A 22711-nucleotide genomic window follows, 5' to 3' on the forward strand; every position below is an offset into this window, starting at 1 on the left:
TCCAAGGGTTGGTTCTGCCACTCACCAACCATATGACCTTAGATTCCTCAAGCTCCAATGTCTTCATCTCTAAAATGGGAAAGACAGTAGTACCTACCTGACAGGGTGAAAGGAACCACAAAGCACATGCACAGAGCACCCCACAGTTATTATTTCACCCCACCTTCCAGGCTCAGCCCCTCCCTTTGGTAACTTTCTAGCTTCATGTTTCTATCTGCAGCTCAGGGTGTCTGCAGAGTTCTGGAACAAAGAAAGCCAGCCAGTGCACACTGCTCTCAAATTATCAGAGCTTATTGTTCTGGACAGAAGGAGAGGACCTCCTCCCACATTAGTGATAAATACATCCCTCATAATCCAGCCTGCAACTGGCCAAGATTTACCAACTGAACTCATTGGGTGTTTTGTTGGACTTGGATACATAGGGTTCATTCCTGATCTCAGGCCCAAGCAAGTAACGGTTTGCAGAATGCTAGCAAACAAAACAAATAAATTAAACCTATCAAAGGAAGAGAGAGGAGGATATTTTAGAAGGTTTCTGTGCAATGCCGGTCTTAATGAGAGGCGTGAAGCAATAGCCCCCTTCCCCTTTAACTCAGGCAATCAGCAGTGCAGCCTCTCTCCACATGCGGGCATGTGCAAAGTGATGCTTGCCGAGCTCAGTGACTGTTAAGGGTGTAATGGTTACACAAAGGGCTTTTGGTTAACATACACGCCAAATTGCATTTTAGACTTGAAATAGAAAGATGAAAAAATCTATTATCCATTGTAAAATCATAGCATGGTTTCTTCTATATACTTGGTTTACTAATCACCTGCAAATTTATCTTGGAAAAACAAATCAACCTGCTGCCAATGGCAGGGGATCCAAAGGAAAACAGTTCTGCTGGTAACTTGTCTCAGGCAAGCTAATTCTGTATTGCTTTATGCCTCAGTTTCATCACACAAAAACTGGGGATCAGGAGATCTTAAAAGAATGACAAATTAGTAGTCAAGCTAACCGAAAACAGGGCCCTTGTAAAGCCAGGGAACAATTCGCACCCAGTGTTATGGGCGCAATAGATTGCACATCCTGTCCGGGTTACCCAGCCAGCTGGCGAGCGGGGGGGGTGGGTGGAGTGGGGACAGCCCTCCCGGGAGAGTTACCTTCACAAACTGCACATCGCTCAGGATGTGCACTGAGTAGTCGGGAGTGTAGAGATTGTTGCTGCTGCTGCACAGCTGGGTGTTGCTCCCCCCAAAGTCACTGCGCTCGCGGTTTGGAGACTCAGAGCGGTTCAACCCGCTACAGCGAGAAGGGGACCGGTTTACTGCAATTGGTGAGGGAGAGGCGAGGGAGAAAGGGCAAGGAGAGGTGGGTGGGGAGAAAAGAGAGAACAGAAAGAGAGATGGGGGGAGAGAGAGAGAGAGGTGTTGTTTACTAAGGGCCCACAGGACTTCTAGGCGGTGGTAAAACCAGGCCCGCACCATTCCCATCAGAGCCCAGATGCTCATAAAACCCTGTTTTATGTTTTCTATGTTAGCAGAACTCCTCCTCCCTGTCCCCCCCACTCCCCGCCCCGGGAGGTTTAGGTGAGGCATTCCAGGACTCAGTATATGAAATGTGGTTCCAAAGGAAAGCCCTATGAACTCCTCACCCACAGGGAGGGCCAGGACTAAGGAGGGCCAAAGTGGGGTCCTCTAAAGTGGCTCTAAGGCAGGATTCTATCTGGGCCTAAGTGGGGGTGGGGGGAGGAAATACTGGAATAACCCCCAGGACTCTGTCAAAGGCATCCTAAATGTTCAGAGTCAGTTTTTTTGTTTTGTTTTGCATTTAAAAAAACAAAAACCACTTTCAAGAACCACTCCCAGGGCAAGTTCAATTAAGACCACATCACTTGGTTTCAAAATGGATTATGTGAACTACCTTCCCCAGATCAATGGAAGAAAGGGTCTTCTGGTGACCCTAGCAGAATCTCAATCACAGAATAAACCCAAAGGAGAGACGGGCAAGCCCCTTCTACCCCTCTGCTTCCCAACAAATGCCACTCTGCATTTCTTCTCCGAAAGGGCGGGGCGGGGGGTGGTGGTGCTGTCAGCCTCTCCTGATAAAGATTTAGTTCAGGGGCTCGAATGCAGAGTCCGCTTCCTCAGAGATTCCACTCCTTGTTCTTCCAGGGCAGAACCTCGGGAATTTAATTCTGTCTCCTGAGATAATGGTGCCATCAATCAAGAGAATTGATTAGTCTGTATTTGGAGCCGAGTCCTTGAGGGTTGATGGTCTGTTTAGCTGCAAGCTGTTATTGTTGTCTGGCAAACCAGTTAGTGCAAAGGGTAAAATAACAATAATAATTTTTCTTATTAGAGCCGTAACAATCGCTGCCTTGATAGGATTGTAGAATTAGGGATTCCATTTCCAGTGTCCCCTTCTCAATAAGTGTCCTTTACATATATTCTGTCACTTATACCAGAAACCTGGGGGGCGCCCTTGACTCCTGCTGCTCCCCAGCTCCACACCAGGCCCTCTCACCTCTACATCGGACATAATAAACCCTTGGGCATCTATGTCTGTCCCCACTCAAGTCCAGTTACCTGGACCACGGTCCGGTCTCCCCACTTATAAGCATATGATCACCTCAGCTGCCAGAAGCACATTTTAAAAAGCACAAATAAGCTTCCTTTTATTTAGTCTGAATAAAATCTAAACTCCTTGCTTTGTCCCTAACTCCCCCCAATGACCAGACTCCTGCTTTCCTGTCTGGTCTCATCTTGGAAACTCTCTTCCTCTCCCCTGCTTGCTCTGCTCCCTTCAATCATGCAAATACCCTCCTCCCCCACTCTGGCCACCTCAGAAGATGGCATTTCTCCTGCCCACCCTTCCCCTTTCACCCCCACCCCCACTGCTTGGTTCTCAGTCATTAGGTCTCAGCTGAAGTCACCTTCTGTGAAGACTTTGGCTGAACTCAAGTTTCCCATTTTCTTCTATCACTGTCCCTTGTTCATTCCTTCAAAGTACTTTTCACACATTTTAATTCATTATGTGTTTGTACTGGTTATGTCTGCTCAGTTCAGTGCTAAATTCCATGAGGGCAGAGGCCTGGTCTTTTCTGGTTATTGTTGTACACCCAGTACTTAGCACTGTGCCTGGCCTAAAGTAGGTACTCAATAAAAATGTACAGAATAAATGAATCAGCACCTAAGGGTCCAATGAAGAGGTTTTATTTAGACTCTAAATTTTGTTTAAGAAAGAGAGTCAGAAAAAACTGAGAACTGATGGATGTAGGGGGGAGGGGGGATGGGCATGGAGGAGGGCACTTGTGGGGATGAGCACTGGGTGTTATGTGGAAACTAATTTGACAATAAACTATTTGTAAAAAAAAAAAAGAAATTGAAGAAAAAAAAAAAAAGAAAGAGTCAGAGCTCTCAAATCATCCTGGATTAGAAAGCCTTTCCTTTGCAACTTAAAGTCATTCTGGGGAAGCTGACTTCTCCAAGAAGCTAGGGTGGGTAGAAGGACACTCTAAAACTGCAGCTGGAGAGAGCAGGCAGTGAGAATCCAGGGCACCACGGGGCCTCAGGCTTTGGCCCAGTAACTTGAGGAAGAGGCCACAGGGAACACCAGGACTTCGTTTCATAAAAGCATGTGAAACCAGGAATCCTGGACTCAGGTCTCTAGGGCCCTACTTATCCACTGGCTGATGGCAGGCCAGATCCCCCTCCACAGTGACCAAGGACCGAGAGGGGCAGTGATGGTGCCACGGAGAACACAGTGAAGCACTCAGGTGACTGGGCAGAAAAATATGCATTTCATTTCTGCCTCCGGCCCCCTAAAAACAAGCTGATGGGTTCTGGTGTGGTCAGACCCTCTGTGGCTTTGCTGGGGTGGTGGATGCTAAGGAAGTTGATGGTGCTTCCTCAGGGTAGCTGCTGTGGAAAAGTGGGGCTGGCAGTCCTGCAGGAGGGGGACTTCTTTGTTATGTGCGTGGAGTGTGGAAAACCCTACCCTCACCTGGTGGTCAAGTACCCTACCCTACCCTACCTCACGTCCATTTGGAACAAGGGGACAGAGTGTGAGCAGAGCTGTGGATGAGGCTGTAGCTTCCCTGAGAAATAAACATCTCTCCCCATAACCATCCATTTTGCCTCGTGGGACACATGCTTCACATACCCCACATTTACTGTTCTGCAACCTCATCCCTCATATCACAATCCCAGGCACATTCCAGAAAGATGGCAGAGAAATACAGGCCCATCTTACCTACTAGACCACTTCCATCCATAGAAGGCTCTGCCTGAACCACATTCACACTGTTGGAAACAGAGGCCAACACTAGATCCCTGTTCCCCCCAGGACTTGTCCTCATTGCCACTCCGCTGTCACTCACAGGGACCACATGTCACATGCAAGTGACATCACTGTTGTGCTAGGAGGAGAAACATGTTTTTTTTTTTGTTTTTTTTTTTTTAAGTCAGAACAATTCTATTGAAGGTTTATTCAAAGTCCCAAAGGATTTCCGACACCAAAAGATATAACCATCTTAACCAAGGTCGGGCCTATAAAAGCAATTTTTAAAAGGAAAAGAGCCCTCATTTCATGACAAAGAAAGTCCCAGCTCATCTGAGTTTTGTGCAAGATCAATGTTTTTGTGTCCCAGAGCCTGACATTCCTCAATAGGTAGGATGCTGTTGACTCGGCATTTTGGTAATTGTGCACATATACTCAGAGGTTTCTGAGTAAGGGGAATGGAAATGCTTTTAATAAAAAAAAAAAAAAAAAGAGAGAGAGAGAGAAGAAATCAGTAACAGACGAGTGTCCCAGCAGCATGGCAAACTCGTTTAAGTTGTATAATTTCTCTTGGCATTTCCTAAGAGCAGAGGCCCAGTTTGGGGGAGTGAAGAAGAAAATCCTAACTGTAGTCAGAGAGGTCTAAGAGGGGGCTGATCAAACAGTGATCAAAAACTGACCACAGAATCTCTCAACAGGAGGGAACAGCCAACATATTCCTTGTCACACCCTCGAGCTGATCCTGGTGCGACTGGGTGGTAGGGAGCAGGGTTTTCTGCTCTAGACTCCTAAGTTCGGTGGAGAAGCATGATAGACCTCATTCTTGCAGCCTCTGCACGGTCAGTCTACAAAGGATATCTGTCCTAGATGGTAAGCTGGAGTTATTGAGGTTGGGTGGAGAATGCCCTGGGGTAAAATTGGGTGTGTGGTGGGAGAGGTGGTAGAGGAGGGCTGTACCCTGTAACTGGGGCTGGATGGAATATCCTCTGCACCTATAGACGGGGCCCCATGACCCTATACACAGCTCTGGGACATGTGCCTCACTCACAACATCTGTACCTGGAGCAGAACCCAGGATACAGAAGAATATCCCACTTCCCTCTTCAGTCTGGGGGTCCAAGTGGAGAGTAGGGTTCAATGGCTTCCTGCTTCTATCTTTTGGAGAATCAATGAGGGGAAAGGGGTAACAGCCCTCTTTGGTCGTGGTCACTGAGCCATGAGCCATCTGTGTTTCTCCAAATGGGATGGGTAGCTTAATTACACAGACCTAGAAGAGTACAAACTAGGATTATTAAAATTCATCATTCTGGGGTAATATTCAACATCAGACAACCAAAGGCCAAAAATTCTCTGTCAGAGCTATAATGTGAACTCTGCAAACCAGCCTAAGTTAGGAGCCCAGATGAACTCGCTCACATTACATGGCGCTTTAATGGTTCCCAAATGTTTACTACACAAAAGCCAACCCGAAGGAGTATTTCCACTTAGCACATTTCACAAAGTAAAAGGATTATTTTTAGAGACTCCCTATATTTTCTGGGAGTAAACTGTCCCCATTGATCTCAAAGCACATTACAAATATCTGGTCAATTGAACACTGAAAAAGAATCATTGCTTCTGACCTCTCTCCTGCCTCTGAGCTTTTGTGGATTTGGAAGGATGGTCACGGGGAACTTAAAACCATCTCCCTTGGGAAAAGAAAAAAGGGATGAATCTGCGGAGAGGGAATGGTAACTGCAATGAAGCCATGTACTCTCAGTGGGTTGATCAGAAGTTTACTTTTTAAAAGAAAACACCTGCAAAGCTGGCTAATTACATCACACACTGGAAGCAATGCACAAAACCACTCTGCTCTCCTTATGCCAAAACTAAAGTTCAAATAGAAGGAAATTGCCTATGGATAATGATGGCAATATCTGGTACAGGGACTGGTAGCCTCAATCCACTGTGAGCACCATAATTCATTAGCACGACTGCTTTCAAAATGCTAGTAAGTCAGAGTCCTCTAGGGGGCACAAAATGCCCATGTTCAGAAGGGAAGCCAGGTCCCAGACAATAGGCGAGCAGGATCTAGGAGACTCGGATTCCATATATCACTGGGTGCTCATCAAGACAAGTGCATTCCTTACTCCCCATCACCTATTTCCTTCTTTCCTTCACCTGCTCCCCTCTGACAACCATCAGCTGAACTGTTCTCTATAGTTAGGAGTCTGTTTCTTGGTTTGTCTCTCTTTTTCCTCTGCTCATTTGTTTTGTTTCTTGAACATCACACATCACTATATTGTACACCTGAAACTAATATACTAGTATAACACTGTATGTTAACTACACTGAGATTGAAAATAAGAAGAAAGAATTTTGCAGTATATACCCGTATACACCACATACATCTTAAACTTACACAATGTTGTATGTCAATTATGTCTCACTAAAACTAGAAACTTTTCTTTTTTTAGTATAGCTGACACAGTGTTACACTGGTTTCAGGTGTACAACTCAGCAATTTGACAAGGTTATACATGATGCTGTGTTCACCACAAGGGTAGCCACCATCTGTCTCATTACATCGCTATCACAGTATCACTGACTGCATTCCTTATGCTCTGCTTTTGATTCCTGTGACTTTCTCATTCCAATTGGAAACTTTTTGTTAAGAATAAAAAAAGAACTGGAAAATTTTGAAAAAAAATAAATGTAAAATTTTAAAAAATAGATTCCAGTCCTCATCCTTCTACCTTGTCACCACACTTGTGATACTGATCAATGGCTTGAAGATTTTGGAGCCTGTTTCCTTACCTGCTGTTTTCCAACAGTAATTCCTTCCCATCTCTTAAGGTGGTTGTGGTGATCAAATAAAGTAATAGGCTTCTTTTTAAACATAAAGGCTCTATTAATTCACAGGATTTCTCTTTTCCTTTGTGTAAGACGGGGGTGAGACATAATATATGTAAATAACTGTATCTGGATCATAAATCAAGTATGGGGCCAGGCAAAAGGGGACTGGATGAAAGAGGTGGGGAGGAAAGAATCAAAAGAGAAGCAAGGCACCCACGATTTTCCTCTCTTCCTGCTCGCTGTCACTGCTCTGCTCTGCAGAGGTGAACTGAAGATGGGAAGAAGCTGGCCTTGCTTTGTGGCTCACCTGTTTCCTTTGAGTTGAACACGCAGTCATGGAAAATGAGGGGATGGTTAAAAGAGCTCTCAGGAGCAGATGGCACCAACCAAGGTTGGATCAGAAGTCGCAACAGCTCCAGAGCGGGTGTGTGTCACGCGGCATGAAGGGGTCACCTTCATCTTGGCCTGACAACTGGGTTACCATCAAGTTTTTCATAATAAATATTGATGAACTAGAATGCACCTTCCTTTAACTGGAAAGTTACAATGAACTGCCTTGTCTGGCTAACTGGGGGTTAATTTAAAAGGAGATTATAATCCTATTTGGTTGAAAAATGTGCATCTTCCCTTTCGGCTGAAACTACACAGCATACTCTTCATTTGCCAAGACTCCCTGTGTGTGAAGGATCTTGAAGGTCCATGATGTGGTCATTTCTAATTGTGCTGGCAGGCAGAAGTAGACCAGTTAGCTGGTGAAGGCACCAGATTGGCATCCCACATCGACCATGCTGGCCTATGGTCATTATGAAGGCATGAGCCCTCACAAAGCGAGAAAAATTTTATTTCTTGGTGGAAAATCATCATTAAGTGAGAGAGAAAACCTTGGTGAAATCTGAGAGGGTGGCTGACTTGTCTTGTGCAGATAAACATGGGAACCAGATGATTTTTTGATGAGAAAAATGTGATTTGGGAGAAAGCAGGAGTCAACATAAATATTTCTGAAGTTGTAAACTTGGGGAGCTCAGAGTCTCAGGGCACATAGCCTTTTTGAAAGTTGAGGGTCTACTGTACAGATAGCAAAACATAACTGGATTCTTGTTGACTGAGGTTATGATAAGAATCATATGGTAGCACTAGGATAAGGGAGACAGACGTAGAGGATACAGGGAACTGGACTGTGTTTTCACATTCTAACTTCAGGGCAATTTAACAAATAAATTCTTCGTTTGCTCATTACTTATTCCATGAGCCTAAGAGAGCAACCTCTAGAGATGAAAAACAGTACAAACACTTAACTGCTTATTTAGATGTATTACATTCTACTCAATCCTTGAGTTCCTATGTAGTTCTATGAGGAACTGCTTGACCCGGTTAAAAAGAAACCCAGCATCTTTTATTTAACTAACAACAGAGATTAAACCTAATGAAAAGTTGGTTTGGAAGTCTTACATATATTCTTTGTATGAATAAAGCCAGAAAGAATGTAACATTATGAGGAGGACGGGGCGGGGGAGGGGGGCAGAGACCACATAGAACGAACGGTAGAGGAAAAACAGGTAGCATACAGAACAGTATTCCATTGTCTCTTTCTATTTCTCTCCTGCTGCATTTCTCATCGTCCATTCTGCAGTCAGATGCAGATGATAAGGAAGAGCTCACACCATCCCTCAGCCCATCAGTTCTCCCTGTACACACAAAAAGACATCCCGGGGAGCTAAACCCAAGTGCCCCCATTGAACCAGCAATGCCTGGGCCTAGGTGCAAGTGAGAGTTACCTGTGTGACATGCTATGCCTTCGTCATGGCAGTGCCTGCTGGGAGAGACTAGTTCTCCTGCAGAACAGTGACAGAGACCAAAGGCCTCTTGCAAACCACACAGGATCTACGGACACCCGAGACACCCATGCATGTTTACCTGGGGAGCCTGCCAGAGAATCCCCTCTGCTGAAGGCGAAGGTATGAGACACAGAGACAGGCACTAAAGAGTCAAGGGCCAAGGATTTGTGAGATGCAAAAGGGAAGATAAACATAAAAGGAGAAAGACAAAGAGCAAAGTGTGTGAGTCAAGCTGTTCTTGAATCTTCACATTACATTTCTCCGCTTCTGAAAACAGAGAAATTGCATCCTCTCATAAAGTCACTCTCCAGGAAGAGGAACATAAAACAGATTTTGCTGAAAGACTTCTGAAAAGAGGTGCAGTAATCTTAGAGGGAATGAGACCTGCCAATGACAAGAACAGGCAGTGTCCCTGTAGGGACCGAGAGTATGCAGCTTTCTCTCTGAGCCAGCAAATGCGCTGGGAGCCCAGCACCATATCAGCACCAGGCTCTCCCGACTGCCAGACCTGCAGGAAGGCTAAAAGCAAAGTGCGCGCTCCTGCAAGCGGTGGCCTTAAGGAAACTGATGTATCCTCCTGCCTCAGGTTCCTAGGAGCTCCTCAGTGGTCACAGTGCTGGGGAAGAATGGTGCATTGCTAGATCGAGGGGTGTTTCTGTCTAGGAGTCTGTCTTCCTCGCTCTTACATGATTATTCTGAGAGCCCCCTTCCTTGAGGACTAAATGAAATCAGTCTGTGGGGAACAGCACACCGAAACAGGTGACTTCTGTACTCTTATCTGCTGCACCAGATGATTTTACTGAAATTACCCATACATGCAGGGGAGTTGAGGGAGCTTCCTACCTACCCGATAATCATTTACTCTGACACCAGATGTCAAAGAATATTGGAAGGGGCTCCTAATGTTGTCAGACATACTGGAATAAGAAACCCCATAGTCTCAAGAAGCATCCTAGAGTTTCCTGGGTTGCAAATTAAATGTATACTCCACCAAACAGGTGGGAGACAGTCTATTTCCTCCTGAATCACCCTGTGGGCAGCCGTTCCCTCTCTGCTGAGCTCAAACCCGTTTCCCTCAGAGTGCCAGGCTCACCGTGGTCCTCCTGGGTTCCTGGCAATCAGATCCAAATACAGGAGACAGTGCTGGCGTATGCTCCCTTTGCCCTGCACAGGAAAACCAGGGGGAACTTACTCGTAACCTCAGGTTCAACTTTGAAGCATAGGTCCCAGGACCAGTGCTCTGGCAAATCTGTCATCCCATTTATCTCCCTCAAAGGCTAATAAAGCCAGCTTTGAGGTCAGAGGTAGTTTGCTAGACCAAGAACCTACAAGAATTTACTGCCTTAAGCTCTCCTTTGATTTCAGTCTGAGGTTCTTGGCCAGTGAAAGATGCTGGGTGGCTGGACCCCTGGGCTGAGGGTGCATCTGGGACAACTGTGAGGTGTGGTGGCCTTAGGAGATAATTCACACTGGGGAGGGTTGGGGGGGGTGGACAAAGGAAATTATCTCCATACCCCTACTGCTAATTCAATTTCTTTTTCCTTCTGAAAATTTATAAAGATGCTCACAAATGAGGGGAGGGAAAGAGTTTAATGCTTCTTTTTAGTTAACCAGTTTTAAAGGGAGGGAGGAAACCAGATAACATCTTTCTACTACTTACATATATATAATATATTATATATATATAATTTTTTTAAAGAAAAAAGGCCATCCAAATTAGCTGGACTGGGGAGTCTCCTGTAGCTCTTTGTTTCCACCCCCTCTGGTCTTTTGAAAGAGCCAGAACAAGGCCAATGTAGCTAGGTAACATTTAGAGTCTAGGAGTTACCCCACCTTGAGCAATCCCTAATATGATGGATGGAAAGCTCCTTTAGAGAACCAAGATTTATCTGGTCCTGTAGGCCATCCTTCACCCATCCAGGGTTCCTGTTCTAAGATGATGAAATTTGTTGGCTTATATAAGTATATAATCTTACATTTTACAGGTCTTCAGCTCATGTTGGGCCATGCCTTGGGTATGGACAGGTACTTCAACTTCATTTCAGCCTTCTGCTGGGCTAGGCTGTGAATTACACTGTAAAGTGTTCCAATATTTCCACACAGAAATTGCATTCTGGAACACGATGGGTCTCAAATCTGTATTTCATTGTGCTGTGTGAACTAGCCTGGACACTGGAAATATATATGGGTATCATCAACTTGCTGGGTAATTTGGAACAATTCTTTAGTATCTCTGTGTTAAAAAGGCATCTACCTTTCATGTCTCAGGAACTGTGATATCAAACTTTGGAGCCCTCTGATAAATCCCAATATAATGCACTATGTAAAGTATCTTTTATAATAAGAGAAAACACCCCATTTGGCATTATAATAGCCACCTTTGTAAACAACAACAGCTGAAAGCAATGCAAAATTCAGTCCAGTGAATTCATAGGAAACCTAAAGATATAAAGAAATAATTCTTTCTGGATCACACTTACATTCCAATAAATGCCATGCCTTCTAAATGCAAGGGCAATAACTCCACACTGGAAACAGTGAGATGGTAGAGCACAGAAGGGGCAGAATAGACCAGCCATCAGCCGTGGGCCAGCTCCCACCATTCACATGCACAGCCAGCTGGCAGCCAGCTCTCTACCAGCTAAGATGTGGTGACGAGGAAAGAAATGTAGATAAGCAACATATTGCACCAGTCTGGGACTTACATCCCAAGATCTTGCAGTCACTTCCTACTGACCCCACAGACACAGCAATGACCTACTAGGGTTTTCAAGTAAAGGCCAGTGGGTTAATTTTATCACAGCAGAGAAGGAAAGACTGAACCAGAGCACACCAAACACCTGCCTTCATTTCCCGGCAGGCAGGTGACAACACACAGTGCTCCCGCCCCCCCTCCCGGCCCCATACTTCGCTCCCAGTCACTCATCACTTGCATATGAGCAGAAAAGCAGCAGGAAACATTCCAAACGCAGAAACTAAGCACCTGTAGTCTGTAGGTACCTGGCAGGAGGCAGTGTTCCTGGCAGAGCGTTACAAAGAGGCTGCCAACATTTGTTTTAGCCCCAGCCCAGGCTCAAAGTGCTCGGTCCAGGTCCCCAGAGTGGGCTGAGGCAGGACTACATGGGGGCAGATGAGGGAGGGGTTTGAGAGATACATACGAAAGACAGAGGATCCAGCCAGACTTCCAACCTTCCGCACATCATTATCTAAGGACAGAAAAGTGCAGTGTGTTCCAGAGGCAGTTCAGAAAACACTCCTTCTTATGTGAACGCCCCCTCTTCCACCCCACCCCCAGCACCAATTAACCATGCGAAAACCAGGCAATCAGATGGAAGTGTAAAAAGCAAAACAAACTTGTCTTTTTGTATGGAAAAATATCCACTATCCACTCCTAACACTTGATAACGTTACAGTCTACCATATACCTCCACAAAGAAACTCTGAATAAGAAATGACTCATACCCATTTTATAGAAGGGGCAACTAAAGCCTAGGAAGTTAAATGGCTTGTTCAGGGCCCCTAAGAGGAGTCAAGACTTTGATGTTCTTTCCTACAATATCCCATTGCTTCCCCAATAAGCTTTGGCTTGGGAACAGGAATACCTGAACAAGCAGTGGTCATGATGGCTGGGACACCATAGTAGGTGAAGGCTCCATTCTCGAAGCGAAGGCCTTCCTTACCAACCTCCACTTCAACTTTACCCTGGAGAAAGAAGGAAGTGTGCTAAGGGTGTGTATGAGCACCTCCACTTGTATTACTAATGACCTGAGGCACTTTGTCTGGATAACAAGCGGACCTAAGTTCTTATCACAGGGAGATGTGAAGTTTGTCCAGAGTCATTTCAAAAATAGCGCCTCCAACTTCTGCAAATAGTGCCTTTGCAGTAAATTAACTGCTTAGTTCATAAAGGAGCATCCGGTCCTGAATAACCAAGCTTTCTTTGCAAGCTATAATGGCCCTTCCATGATGAATGGCCAGGCACCAGCTAGCCCTGGGCCCTGTAAACTGCCCCACTGGTTTAGTCTGAGAGTAGACCATCTCTAAGTCTGGTTGAGACAAACTCGGATTCTGTGTGGAGCTTGTTTAATTTGTTACCAGTGATAATGATAGCTAATGGGTAACATGTAGGGTGTGTCTATGGGCCCTGTACTATGTTATGCACATTGCATAGATTCTCATTCCCTCGGTCCCACAAACCTATGAGGCCCATACTGCTTTTATCCCCAGTTTACAGAGTAATCAATTTGAGTCTCAGAGAGGTTAAATAACTTGGTCAAGGTTAGTTAGGAAGTGACAATATTGGAATCTTAAAACCAATTTCTAAAGCAATACTCTTGCCACTACACTTTACTCCCTCCAACTTTTATTTGAAAATGGGTAAGTTTACATTAAGCATAAGATGGCAGATTATATGAGCTCATTATGTTATACAAACAATGGAACAGGACCCTCCTTGACTTCCAGCAGTGAGAATCTCCATTTTTGGAGAAGGGAAGTCATGTTATTAAGGCTAATTGGATGGATGCATGTGAGGCCCATCACAGGGTGAGAGCAGATAGGCTGTAAGGTGGACTGTAACAGAGAGGCCACATCTAAGTTGATTGAGCTTAATTAATATTTTAAGGCAATCACTGTATTTAGGGTTCATAAGATTCTGTTGAGAAGAGGCAGGAAATAGCCACAGCACTAAGGGTGGAGCCAGGCCAGGGAGCCAGCAGCGTCACAGGCTGGAACCACACATGATGTGTATCTATGCCAGGCCTATCCAGGCCCTCAGGGCAGAAGTTGAGGGTACCTGTGTGAGCACCAGGAAGATGCCACACCTTTTTTATCCGGTCTTTAGTTCCCCTCCTGGTCCTATTAGGGAGGAGAAGATCTGAGAGAGTGCAAAGGCTGACATGTGGCAGAGAGAATGGATGTGGTCCACGGAGCCTCTAGGGAGTGGAATAAGGAGTGGGTGGGAGTCTGAGATTGTGAGATTTCAGCATGACAGAGGGAAGGGCTTTAAACAAGAACCATCTATAGTTTGGGAGGCAATAGACAGCTCCACATTTGGGGATGTCTAAACCGGCAAGAAGGAGTTTAGGATTCTGTAGGACAACGGTTTCTGAAGTTCAGCCACAGAGCCCCTCTCCTGGAAAAGTACTCACCCCACCCCACCATCGACACTGCTGACTGGTCAGACTAAATGCCATCAAGACCCCACCACTCCCAGGACACCAACCAATCACATCTGGCTCCTTCTGTGGGTCATGAAGAAACACCCACCTCAATTGGTCTCGCCCAGAGGCAGCAAGCTCAGTTGTTGAAGCTGGCACTGGGGAGGCACGGCCATTCCTCTCCAGCCTGGAGATGCCCTCGTCCTGCCTTGAGAGGGTCACTAAATTTCCCACTTACCTGGAGAAGCAGCACGAAGTAGTCCACGGGGCGGTTGCGCTGGTAGAGGTAGTGTTCTGGAGACTTCTTGTTCTTCTCGTCAAACTTTAGCTCCTGGATCACATTCGGATGTTTCAGGAGCCGGAGGAGGATCTTCTCCGAAAGGTACAGAGATTTAAAGGGTTCCACTTCTAGGGAAGATAGGGAGGCAGGAAGAATCAGCAGCTGGAGGAATCAGGATGGGCAAAACCAGGGCATGTGTCTAAGGCCACTTCTGTTCAGGCTCCTGGGCACCAAGCTGGCAGGGCTCTTGTGATTCTCTCAGGTGGAAGGGGGGCTGGTTTGTTAAACCTGAGTCTGTGCCTTAGGTTTCCCCCATGCCCTCTGGGCATGTGTGTCCCTGTGCTGGCACACTGGAGAACCAGGCCTTTCCCTCCTCCACAAATCCTTGGGAACACCCCAGCTTCAACAGGATGGAGCTTGGCTCCTGTCAGGAAGCAAGCTGAGGAAGGGAAAAGAGCAGCAGTGGTTCCTTTCACTCTTTTCTAGAGTAGAGTAGAGAAAAGCAGCGTGGAGTTGTACTCACTTCCACCCTTGAAGATCAGGTCTGGGGCTGAAGCAGACAGTACGTGGCATCCCGTGGTCCTACCTAAGCCCCCCCCTCCCCCCCCCGCCTGGAACAGTGGTTCTCAGTCCGTGCTGCACATTGGAATTAGGTTGCAAGGTATTAAGAATGATTGGCGTGTGGGTCTCACCTTCCAGATTCTGCTTTACTTGCTTGGGGAAGAGACGCAGGTGGGCAGGGTCGTACCTGTGGCCATGAAGCGGTGTGTGGCCAGCAGAAGCTGTGGGGAGATCTTCACTCTCATCTCTGAGTCGGAAAGCTTAAACAAGGAGAAGTCATGCCGCTTCCTCTCTCGGTGTGGGACCCTCTGCTTTTTCCGATTGTCAGCTGCAGGATCACAGGGGACAGATGGCAACTATTTTAGAATCACTGGTGGATTTTGGAAGTTTTCCCAGAGTCACATGGGACAGACAGATCCTTTGGGATTACATGAATTTCTGCAAAGTGTCAACCATAGGTGACATCACAACTTCTTTCCCAAGAAGCAGAAGGATGTTGATAAGAGAGAGAAGGTGGGAGACAGATGTTGCCATGTCTCAGTGTTATTTACACTTAGGTGGTGTAGCATGGGAAAGGGAACAGCCTGGCCTGGACCCCCAAGGCTGGGGATCTAGTTCAGTTCCCTTCCTTATGAGCTGTGCATAAGCTCAGAGGATGCATGTGTTTTTTAATCTATACAATGAGGTTAATAATTAGCGATAACACTTCTCATGTAATTATTATGAGACTATCTGTGAAATTATTACAAAATGCATTCATACATGAAGGACTAGCATTCTCAGCATGAACGGGATTGGCAGAGCCCAGGGGGTTTCTGCCTCTGCCCTTCTCCCGTCCCCACAGCTGGGTTCACCAGGTCTCTTCCTGATGATTTAAACCACACCCTGAGCAGGACCGAAAGCATGTCACCCAAGGGATGTAGGGGGTCACCTCTTCTCACTGACAGTTCTGCTTCAACCCTAGCCTCTCTCCTAGGAGAGACTTGGGAAGAAATCAAGGGAAGAAGAGAGGGGAAGGAATGGGAAGAGGCCCATAACTTATGAAGGTGGGTTCTCTAGGTGGGACCCTCAGATGACCTAGAGGGACCCCAGACAGTCTGTGATATTGATTGAGAATATCTTTTTCCAATTTAATTTTTTTCTCCCTTCTTTTTTTAAGCTTGTCTTAAAAAATTACTTTCTTAGGGGTAGGGGGAGGTTTTCTTTGTTTTTGTTTTTTGGGTTTTTTTTTGTTTGTTTTTGGGGGCATGTGTCTTTTGCTTTCCCTTAGGTTTTGGGTAAAATTTTGAACTGTCTCGCTTATATCACAGTGCTAAGCGGGGCAGGGTTTTCTCCAAACTTGTCCTGGAGACAAACAGGGCTGCGGGGAACATTCAGTTCAGGCTGAGTGGATGCAGTGGAAATGAAAGGGAACGGACCACAGGGAAAGGAACCAGAGCCCCAGAATCTGGCTCCCTGGTATTGTCCTTCTCCTTTCAGAGCTCACTTCAGCCCCACTGTTTGGGTTTCCTTCTAGAGGGCAGAGAGTGCCCTTCTATCATGATGCTATCTCGATGGGCCCATTTAAAATTTTTTTTTAATGTTTTATTTATTTCTAGGAGAGAGGGAGAGAGACAGCGTGAGCAGGGGAGGGTCAGAGAGAGAGGGAGTCACAGATTGAAACAGGCTCCAGGCTCTGAGCTGGCTGTCAGCACAGAGCCCGACGCGGGGCTCAAACCCACGAACCCCGAGATCATGACCTAAGCGAAAGTCGGACGCTTAACCGACTAAGCCACCCAGGCGCCCCTCGATGGGCCCATTTTAGACTCTGGGCTGCTGCTTTAACATTCCTTTTCCTGGGTAGCAACAGTGGCAAGATGCAGACCCAGCTGTCCTGTGGGTCAGGGTCAAGTGAGGAGAAACACTGTATTCCTGGTTCCTTGGCCTTCTCTCAGACTTAAGGAATCATGCCTTAAGGAAGCTTATTTATAAGGGTGGGAAAACCCTAGCCCTCTCCATTAGAAAGAAGATTGCTTAGCAAGAGAGCAGCAAATAAATGTATCAGATCACTTCTTCTGTTCTCACTGGTGAGCAACCTTCGGATTTATATGACCTGCTTTCTTAACTATCCCCTCTCCCTCCTCCATCAGAATGCCACTTAACATTTCATCATTCCTCTGATCTTCCTTTTCTTTCCCATTATTTTAACAGTGAGTATTTGGAGCATTAAGGTTATTAAATGCTGCTGGAGGAGTGTATTCACTTAGACTACTATCATTTCTACCAGCCACTAACACTTTAGCTTGAATACCTTCCTCAATATATCTCCTGAGACACTTGGGAATTCTTAATCAAGAGTGGTGGGCAGAGGCAAAGGGAGAAGGGAATGGGGGTGGGGGGTAGAGGTTAATCCCTATTGGAAGAAGTTGGGCCCAGCCAAAGGCTGGGGGGGTCCCCTTCTTAATCTTGGCTCAGTTCCTGAAGGTTCCCTCCCGATGAACATTTAGCTAGCATGTTCTCAGTGACTCAGGGTGATCCAAGCCCGGGTATCTTGCCATGCCAGCACCTGGCATTTGGGGGATGACACACAGCAATGATAGGCTCATCCTGACACCCATACACAGTGTATGTCAAACAGCCAGCTCTGAGAGTCTCAGAAGAAATAAGATGACCTTAGACAACAGTCAAGGCCACGCACTTACTGTAGAGGTCTGTTTCATCCAGGATCTCCGACTTAATGATCTCTTCTATGATGTCCTCCAGCGTGACAATGCCCATCACCTCGTAGAAGGGGTCTCCTTCTCCCTCATTATTCACCCGCTGTACAATGGCCAGGTGAGATTTTCCTAGAGAACAAATGAAGTCCCAGTTAAGCATCTGGAACATTTTTAGAAATCTTTCCTGATGAGAAATCATATAAAGTTGCTCTGTGACCGACTGAACTCATCTTAGGACCTCCTTAAAATATGAAGTCTGTATCCAAGCTCTTATAAATGCAAACTTTGTACTGTTATATCTGTCTCTTTTTTAGGAAAGTTACCTAATATACATAAAGGCAGTTAACTTTTTTTTCTTTGAACTTTCACGGATTAGCAAGTGTATCTAAGTTAAAGGAGGATGAATAATCGAATCAAAAGAATGAGAATTTGGAATCAAAAGAATTCTGTTAGAAGCCCTTTTTCTCTTCCAAACTTCCCCATCCCTTCTCCCTAACTATCCCAGTTACTATTATGTGCAACTGACGCTGGGCAAATCATTTAACCTTGGCTGAGTCTCAATTTTCTCATCTAGAATCAAGGAATGATATCAGTACGGTGATTTTTTTTTAATGTGTATTTATTTTTGACACAGAGAGAGAGCCTGAACAGAGAAGGGTCAAAGAGAGGGAGACAGAACATCCAAAGCAGGCTCTACACAGTCAGTGCAGAACCCAATGTGGGGCTTGATCTCACAAACTATAGATCATGACCTGAATTGAAGTCGGATGCTTAACCAACTGAGCCACCGAGGTGCCCCACCAGTACGGTGATTTTAAGACATGACCCCAAATTCTTTGACACGCCTCTTATTGAAAGGTGTGGTCTCTGTCTCCTTCCCTTGAATCTGAGTGGGCCTGTGACTGAGTCAACCAACAGAAGACAGGTAAGTGTCTGCAATGTGACCTCTGAGGCTAGGTCATAAAAGGCACATGACTTCTGTTGCAGAAATTCTCTAAGAAGCTTGAGGTCACCATGGTGGAGATGGCACATGTGGGTACTTAGATGACTGTTTGAGCTGAGCCTGGCCTTCTAGCCATCCCACCAGAAGTGCCTGGCAGGTGAGCAAAGCTGTGTCAACAGTGGATCTGCCATCCCAGCTGATCCAGCCCCACCTGCTGGAGTCCTCTCCCCCACCCCCTGTCTAGCCATGCAAGAGTCCTCTCCAGCTGCAGGCACAGCTGTGAGCTTGATAAAATGGTTGTTGTTTTGCTTCTAAGTTTCAGGGTGGTTTGTTAACAGTAATGGAGCTAGGATAACCAGTAGCCATAAGGTGATCATGGAGCTCGGGTGATCTAGTGAGTGTGTGAAAGTGCTCTGTAAACTATAATGTGTCCCAGGCAGTTCATTGTTATTGCCCAACAGCTAAATAATAAGAGTAATATGTATGGACCTCTAATTATGTGTTAGGTGCTATTTGGAGCACGTCGTGTGTACTGATTCACCTGATCCTCATAACAACCCTTGAGACAAGTACTATCACTATCCCCATTTTATAGATAAAAGAACTGAAGCACAGGCCTAAAGTTACACAACCTGTAAGTGGCAGAGCTGGACTGCAAACCCAGGTAACTGGATTTAGTCCTAACCTAAGGACTGAGTCTTACCTAACAGTCCTGCAACATTGCTTCACCTCGGTTTGTTTTTATCTGCTAATAAACACATTTCCTGGTCCTGTTTTTAAAATGCAAATATGGGTAGTTCTTTTCCTTGACTAAGAGACATTTAAGGAGAAAACCTAGGGTACTGACTTAGAAGCTATTCTTGCCAAAAAGAAAAAAAAAAGGAAGTTCATGCTTTATCAGTGTTACCCTTTATGAGCTTGACCAATGCTAAAAATATCAGATAAGAGGAGTAGTCAGTTTGCTGGAGGCATAATTAACCATTAAAATCTAAACACGTGAACTTCTGTATCAGATAGCTCAAATCACAAGATAGCTACCTATTGGGATTTTTAATTATAAGATGGGATTTGTATCACTCAAGAATGGCCTCTAATTTCTTCTCCACCTTCAACTTATCCTTCAACTATCCCCAAACCGATCTGATCATGCCATTACCCTGCTCAAAAACCTTCCAAATCTCCCTAATGTGCACAGAATCAAATCCAGACTCATTGGTTTGGTATTATCAAGACAGCAAAATGCCCTGCTACATTCCCTACTCATTCTATACTCCAGATGCACCATGTAGACTTCACTCTCTCAGCCCCATCTATGTGTATTTTCAAAGTCTTAGTGCACATGATCTCCTCCCATTCTGTCTCCACTGGCCCTTCAAGTTCCAGCTCAGAGGCCGGCTCCTCGAGAAAGTCCTACTGGATCTGCCCCATTCTGAATCTGAACCCATCACTCCTGGCCTGTTTTTGAAGCCCCTGATAACTCCATTAGAGCATTTGTCAATTTGCTGCTTCTAGTAACTAGCAATGTGTGTGTCCTCTACTGGACCATGTTTCTTCCTCAAGCCATAAGCTCCTTCAGGATGGACACTAACACAGGGTGCCTTCCATATAACAGGGAGCCAAATAAATGATGAATGGAATTAAGACTGAATGAAATTCCACAGAGGATATAATCGATGATATTAAAACCAGACACTAAAACCTTAACTTTTTTAAAATAAAATGCAATGCATTTAAATTAAAGTTTAAACTCTACATCAGTAGTTGTAAAATTATCCTTCTCTGAAACAACTGCAACTGTATTTTATAACTTAAATTAGATTATTTAATTGTTAGAATGTTATCAATGTAAAGGTTTTTTTTTTTCTCAGCATATTGTTCTTAAGCTTATGGCACCTGTTTTCACTTTTCTGCTAACATGTGCTAACAGATGACAGAATAAATGGCTAGTATAATGAAGAACTTGGATAAGTGATTTCTTAAAATTATTTTCTGTAAAACTGGATGATTTTTATACTGTGGAGCTCAGAATATATATAATACAGCCATACTTCTGGCCACTAAGAGATTAGTTCATATAATAGGATTAAATAAATTAACATTTTATGATGTCTCACAAAGATTGCTGTAACTTCCATGTGAAAATCAACTGTACTGGTCTACACTTTATAAGGCTGATTTGAGGACACACTATGTGACCATCAGGGAATAGAGATTTTAAGTCCTAATAATGTAATATTCAAGACATACTCTAATGCAATTGATTCGAAGTACTTTGTAATTCACAATTGGCTTCTCTGATTCCCTTGAATGCCTATAGAGATCTATACACATATAGAGGAAGTCATTCTTTCTTGGGTACAAGACTGAGAAGGAACCAGAAATCATGTAGCCCTGTTCACATAACCTCTGTTCAGAAACCAGTTATGTCCACGACACACATACCTGAGGTCCACCCTCTCTCAAAAAGGTTGCCTTTTAAGAGACCTATCTCCCTATATTCCTGCTTCCTGGGCACCAGAAGAGTTGGGGGTGGCTCCCAGTAAAGCCAATCTTGAAATATGGAAAATGTAGTCACTTCCTTGAGCCATAGTACTTTGTACAAATATCTCCTTTGCATTTATAATAACAACAATAATAGCTATTATTATAGCAGCTACCATCTGCTATATCCATTCCAGGGGCGAGGCATAATTTTACCATGCTGTTGTTCTCTATAAGTGATTCCCCCTACTATGACCATAAGCTTTGTGAAGGGCAACATCTATGTTCTACTTAATCTCCACTTCCTTAGAATCTAAGAATAGCACCTGGCACAGAGTAAGACTCTGTAACTAGTGGGTGACAAATGGATATTCATATGCAAAAGAATATATATACAAAAGAATAGACTCAAAAACTAACTCAAAATGGATCCCATGCCTAAATTTAACAGTGTAAACTACAAAACTCTGAGATGAAAACATAGGAGTAAACCTTTGTGACCTTGGAGTAGAAAATGGTTTTTTTTAGATAAGACACCATACACACCAGAAACCGAGAAAAAACTAGATACACTGGATTTTAGAATACTTTTAGAATGTATTTAATGGACTACCAGCAAATCATATATCTGATAGGAAGCTTGCATCCAGAATGAATAAAGAAAATTTACAACACATAAAAACACAACTCAATTAAAAAAGTGGGCAAAGGATGTAACTAGATTGTTATCTGAGGATGATATACAACTGGCCAATAAGCACATGAAAGGATGCTCAGCTTCTTCATCATTAGGGAAATGCAAATCAAAGCCCTGAAGAGATTGACTTCATACCCACCAGAATGGTTATAATAAGAAAGACAGTAACAAATGTGGATGTGGATAAATTGGAAATGAATCACCTGCTTTGGAAAACCATTTGGCAGTTTCTCAAAATATTAAACATAAATTATCATATGACTCAGCAATTCCACTCTTAGGCATACACCACCCAAATAAACTACAAACAAATGTCCTCACAAAAATATGTACACAAAGGTTCATATTATTCCTAAGAGCTAAACAGTTGAAACAATCCAAATGTGTATCAAATGCTGAATGGATAAATAATATTCTGTATATCCAGACAATGGAATATTATCTCGCCATAAAAAGTGAATGAAGTACTGATACATGCTTTGTACCAAACATGGAAAACTTTGAAAACATTATGCTGTAGGAGCACATGTACCTTAATGTTCATAGCAGCACTCTCCACAATAGCTAAAACATGGAAAGAGCCTAAGTGTCCATCAACGGACAAATGGATCAAGAAGATGTGGTTTATCTATACCATGGAATACTACATGGCAATGAGAAACAATGAAATCTGGCCATGTGTAGCAACATGGATGGACCTTGAGGGTGTTATGCTGAGCAAAATAAGTCAGGCAGAGAAGGACAAATATCATATGTTTGCACGTATAGGAGGATTAGGACGAACTTGACGGAGGACCATGGGGGAGAAGAAGGGGGGAAATGGTCGGGGAAAGAGAGAGAGGCAAACCATGAGAGACTCTTGAATGCTGACAAAAACTGAGGACTGATGGATGTGGGGGGGAGGAGGGAGGGGCATGGAGGAGGACACTTGTGGGGATGAGCACTGAGTGTTATGTGGAAACT

The 22711-nt window shown here is 44.6% G+C and overlaps 1 protein-coding gene across 2 annotated transcripts in view; it reads right to left on the reverse strand.

Moving 5' to 3' along the window:
- CNNM1 (cyclin and CBS domain divalent metal cation transport mediator 1) overlaps positions 1-22711 on the reverse strand; it is a 55736-nt gene that overhangs the window by 11889 nt on the left and 21136 nt on the right. Inside the window, exons 2-8 of one of the 2 annotated variants that reach the window (XM_039223063.1) lie at positions 17613-17756; positions 15119-15259; positions 14329-14498; positions 12534-12633; positions 12090-12137; positions 9011-9073; positions 1144-1307 (exon numbers count right to left, since the gene is read on the reverse strand). In XM_039223063.1, the coding sequence (XP_039078994.1) occupies positions 1144-1307; positions 9011-9073; positions 12090-12137; positions 12534-12633; positions 14329-14498; positions 15119-15259; positions 17613-17756 (830 nt within the window). The remainder of the gene's footprint in view (positions 1-1143; positions 1308-9010; positions 9074-12089; positions 12138-12533; positions 12634-14328; positions 14499-15118; positions 15260-17612; positions 17757-22711) is intronic. The other variant, XM_039223064.1, reaches the window with a different exon arrangement.

Source organism: Hyaena hyaena, unplaced genomic scaffold, assembly GCF_003009895.1.
Source record: "Hyaena hyaena isolate Hyena2069 unplaced genomic scaffold, ASM300989v1 scaffold_1250, whole genome shotgun sequence".
Classification (NCBI taxonomy): Eukaryota; Metazoa; Chordata; class Mammalia; order Carnivora; family Hyaenidae; genus Hyaena; species Hyaena hyaena.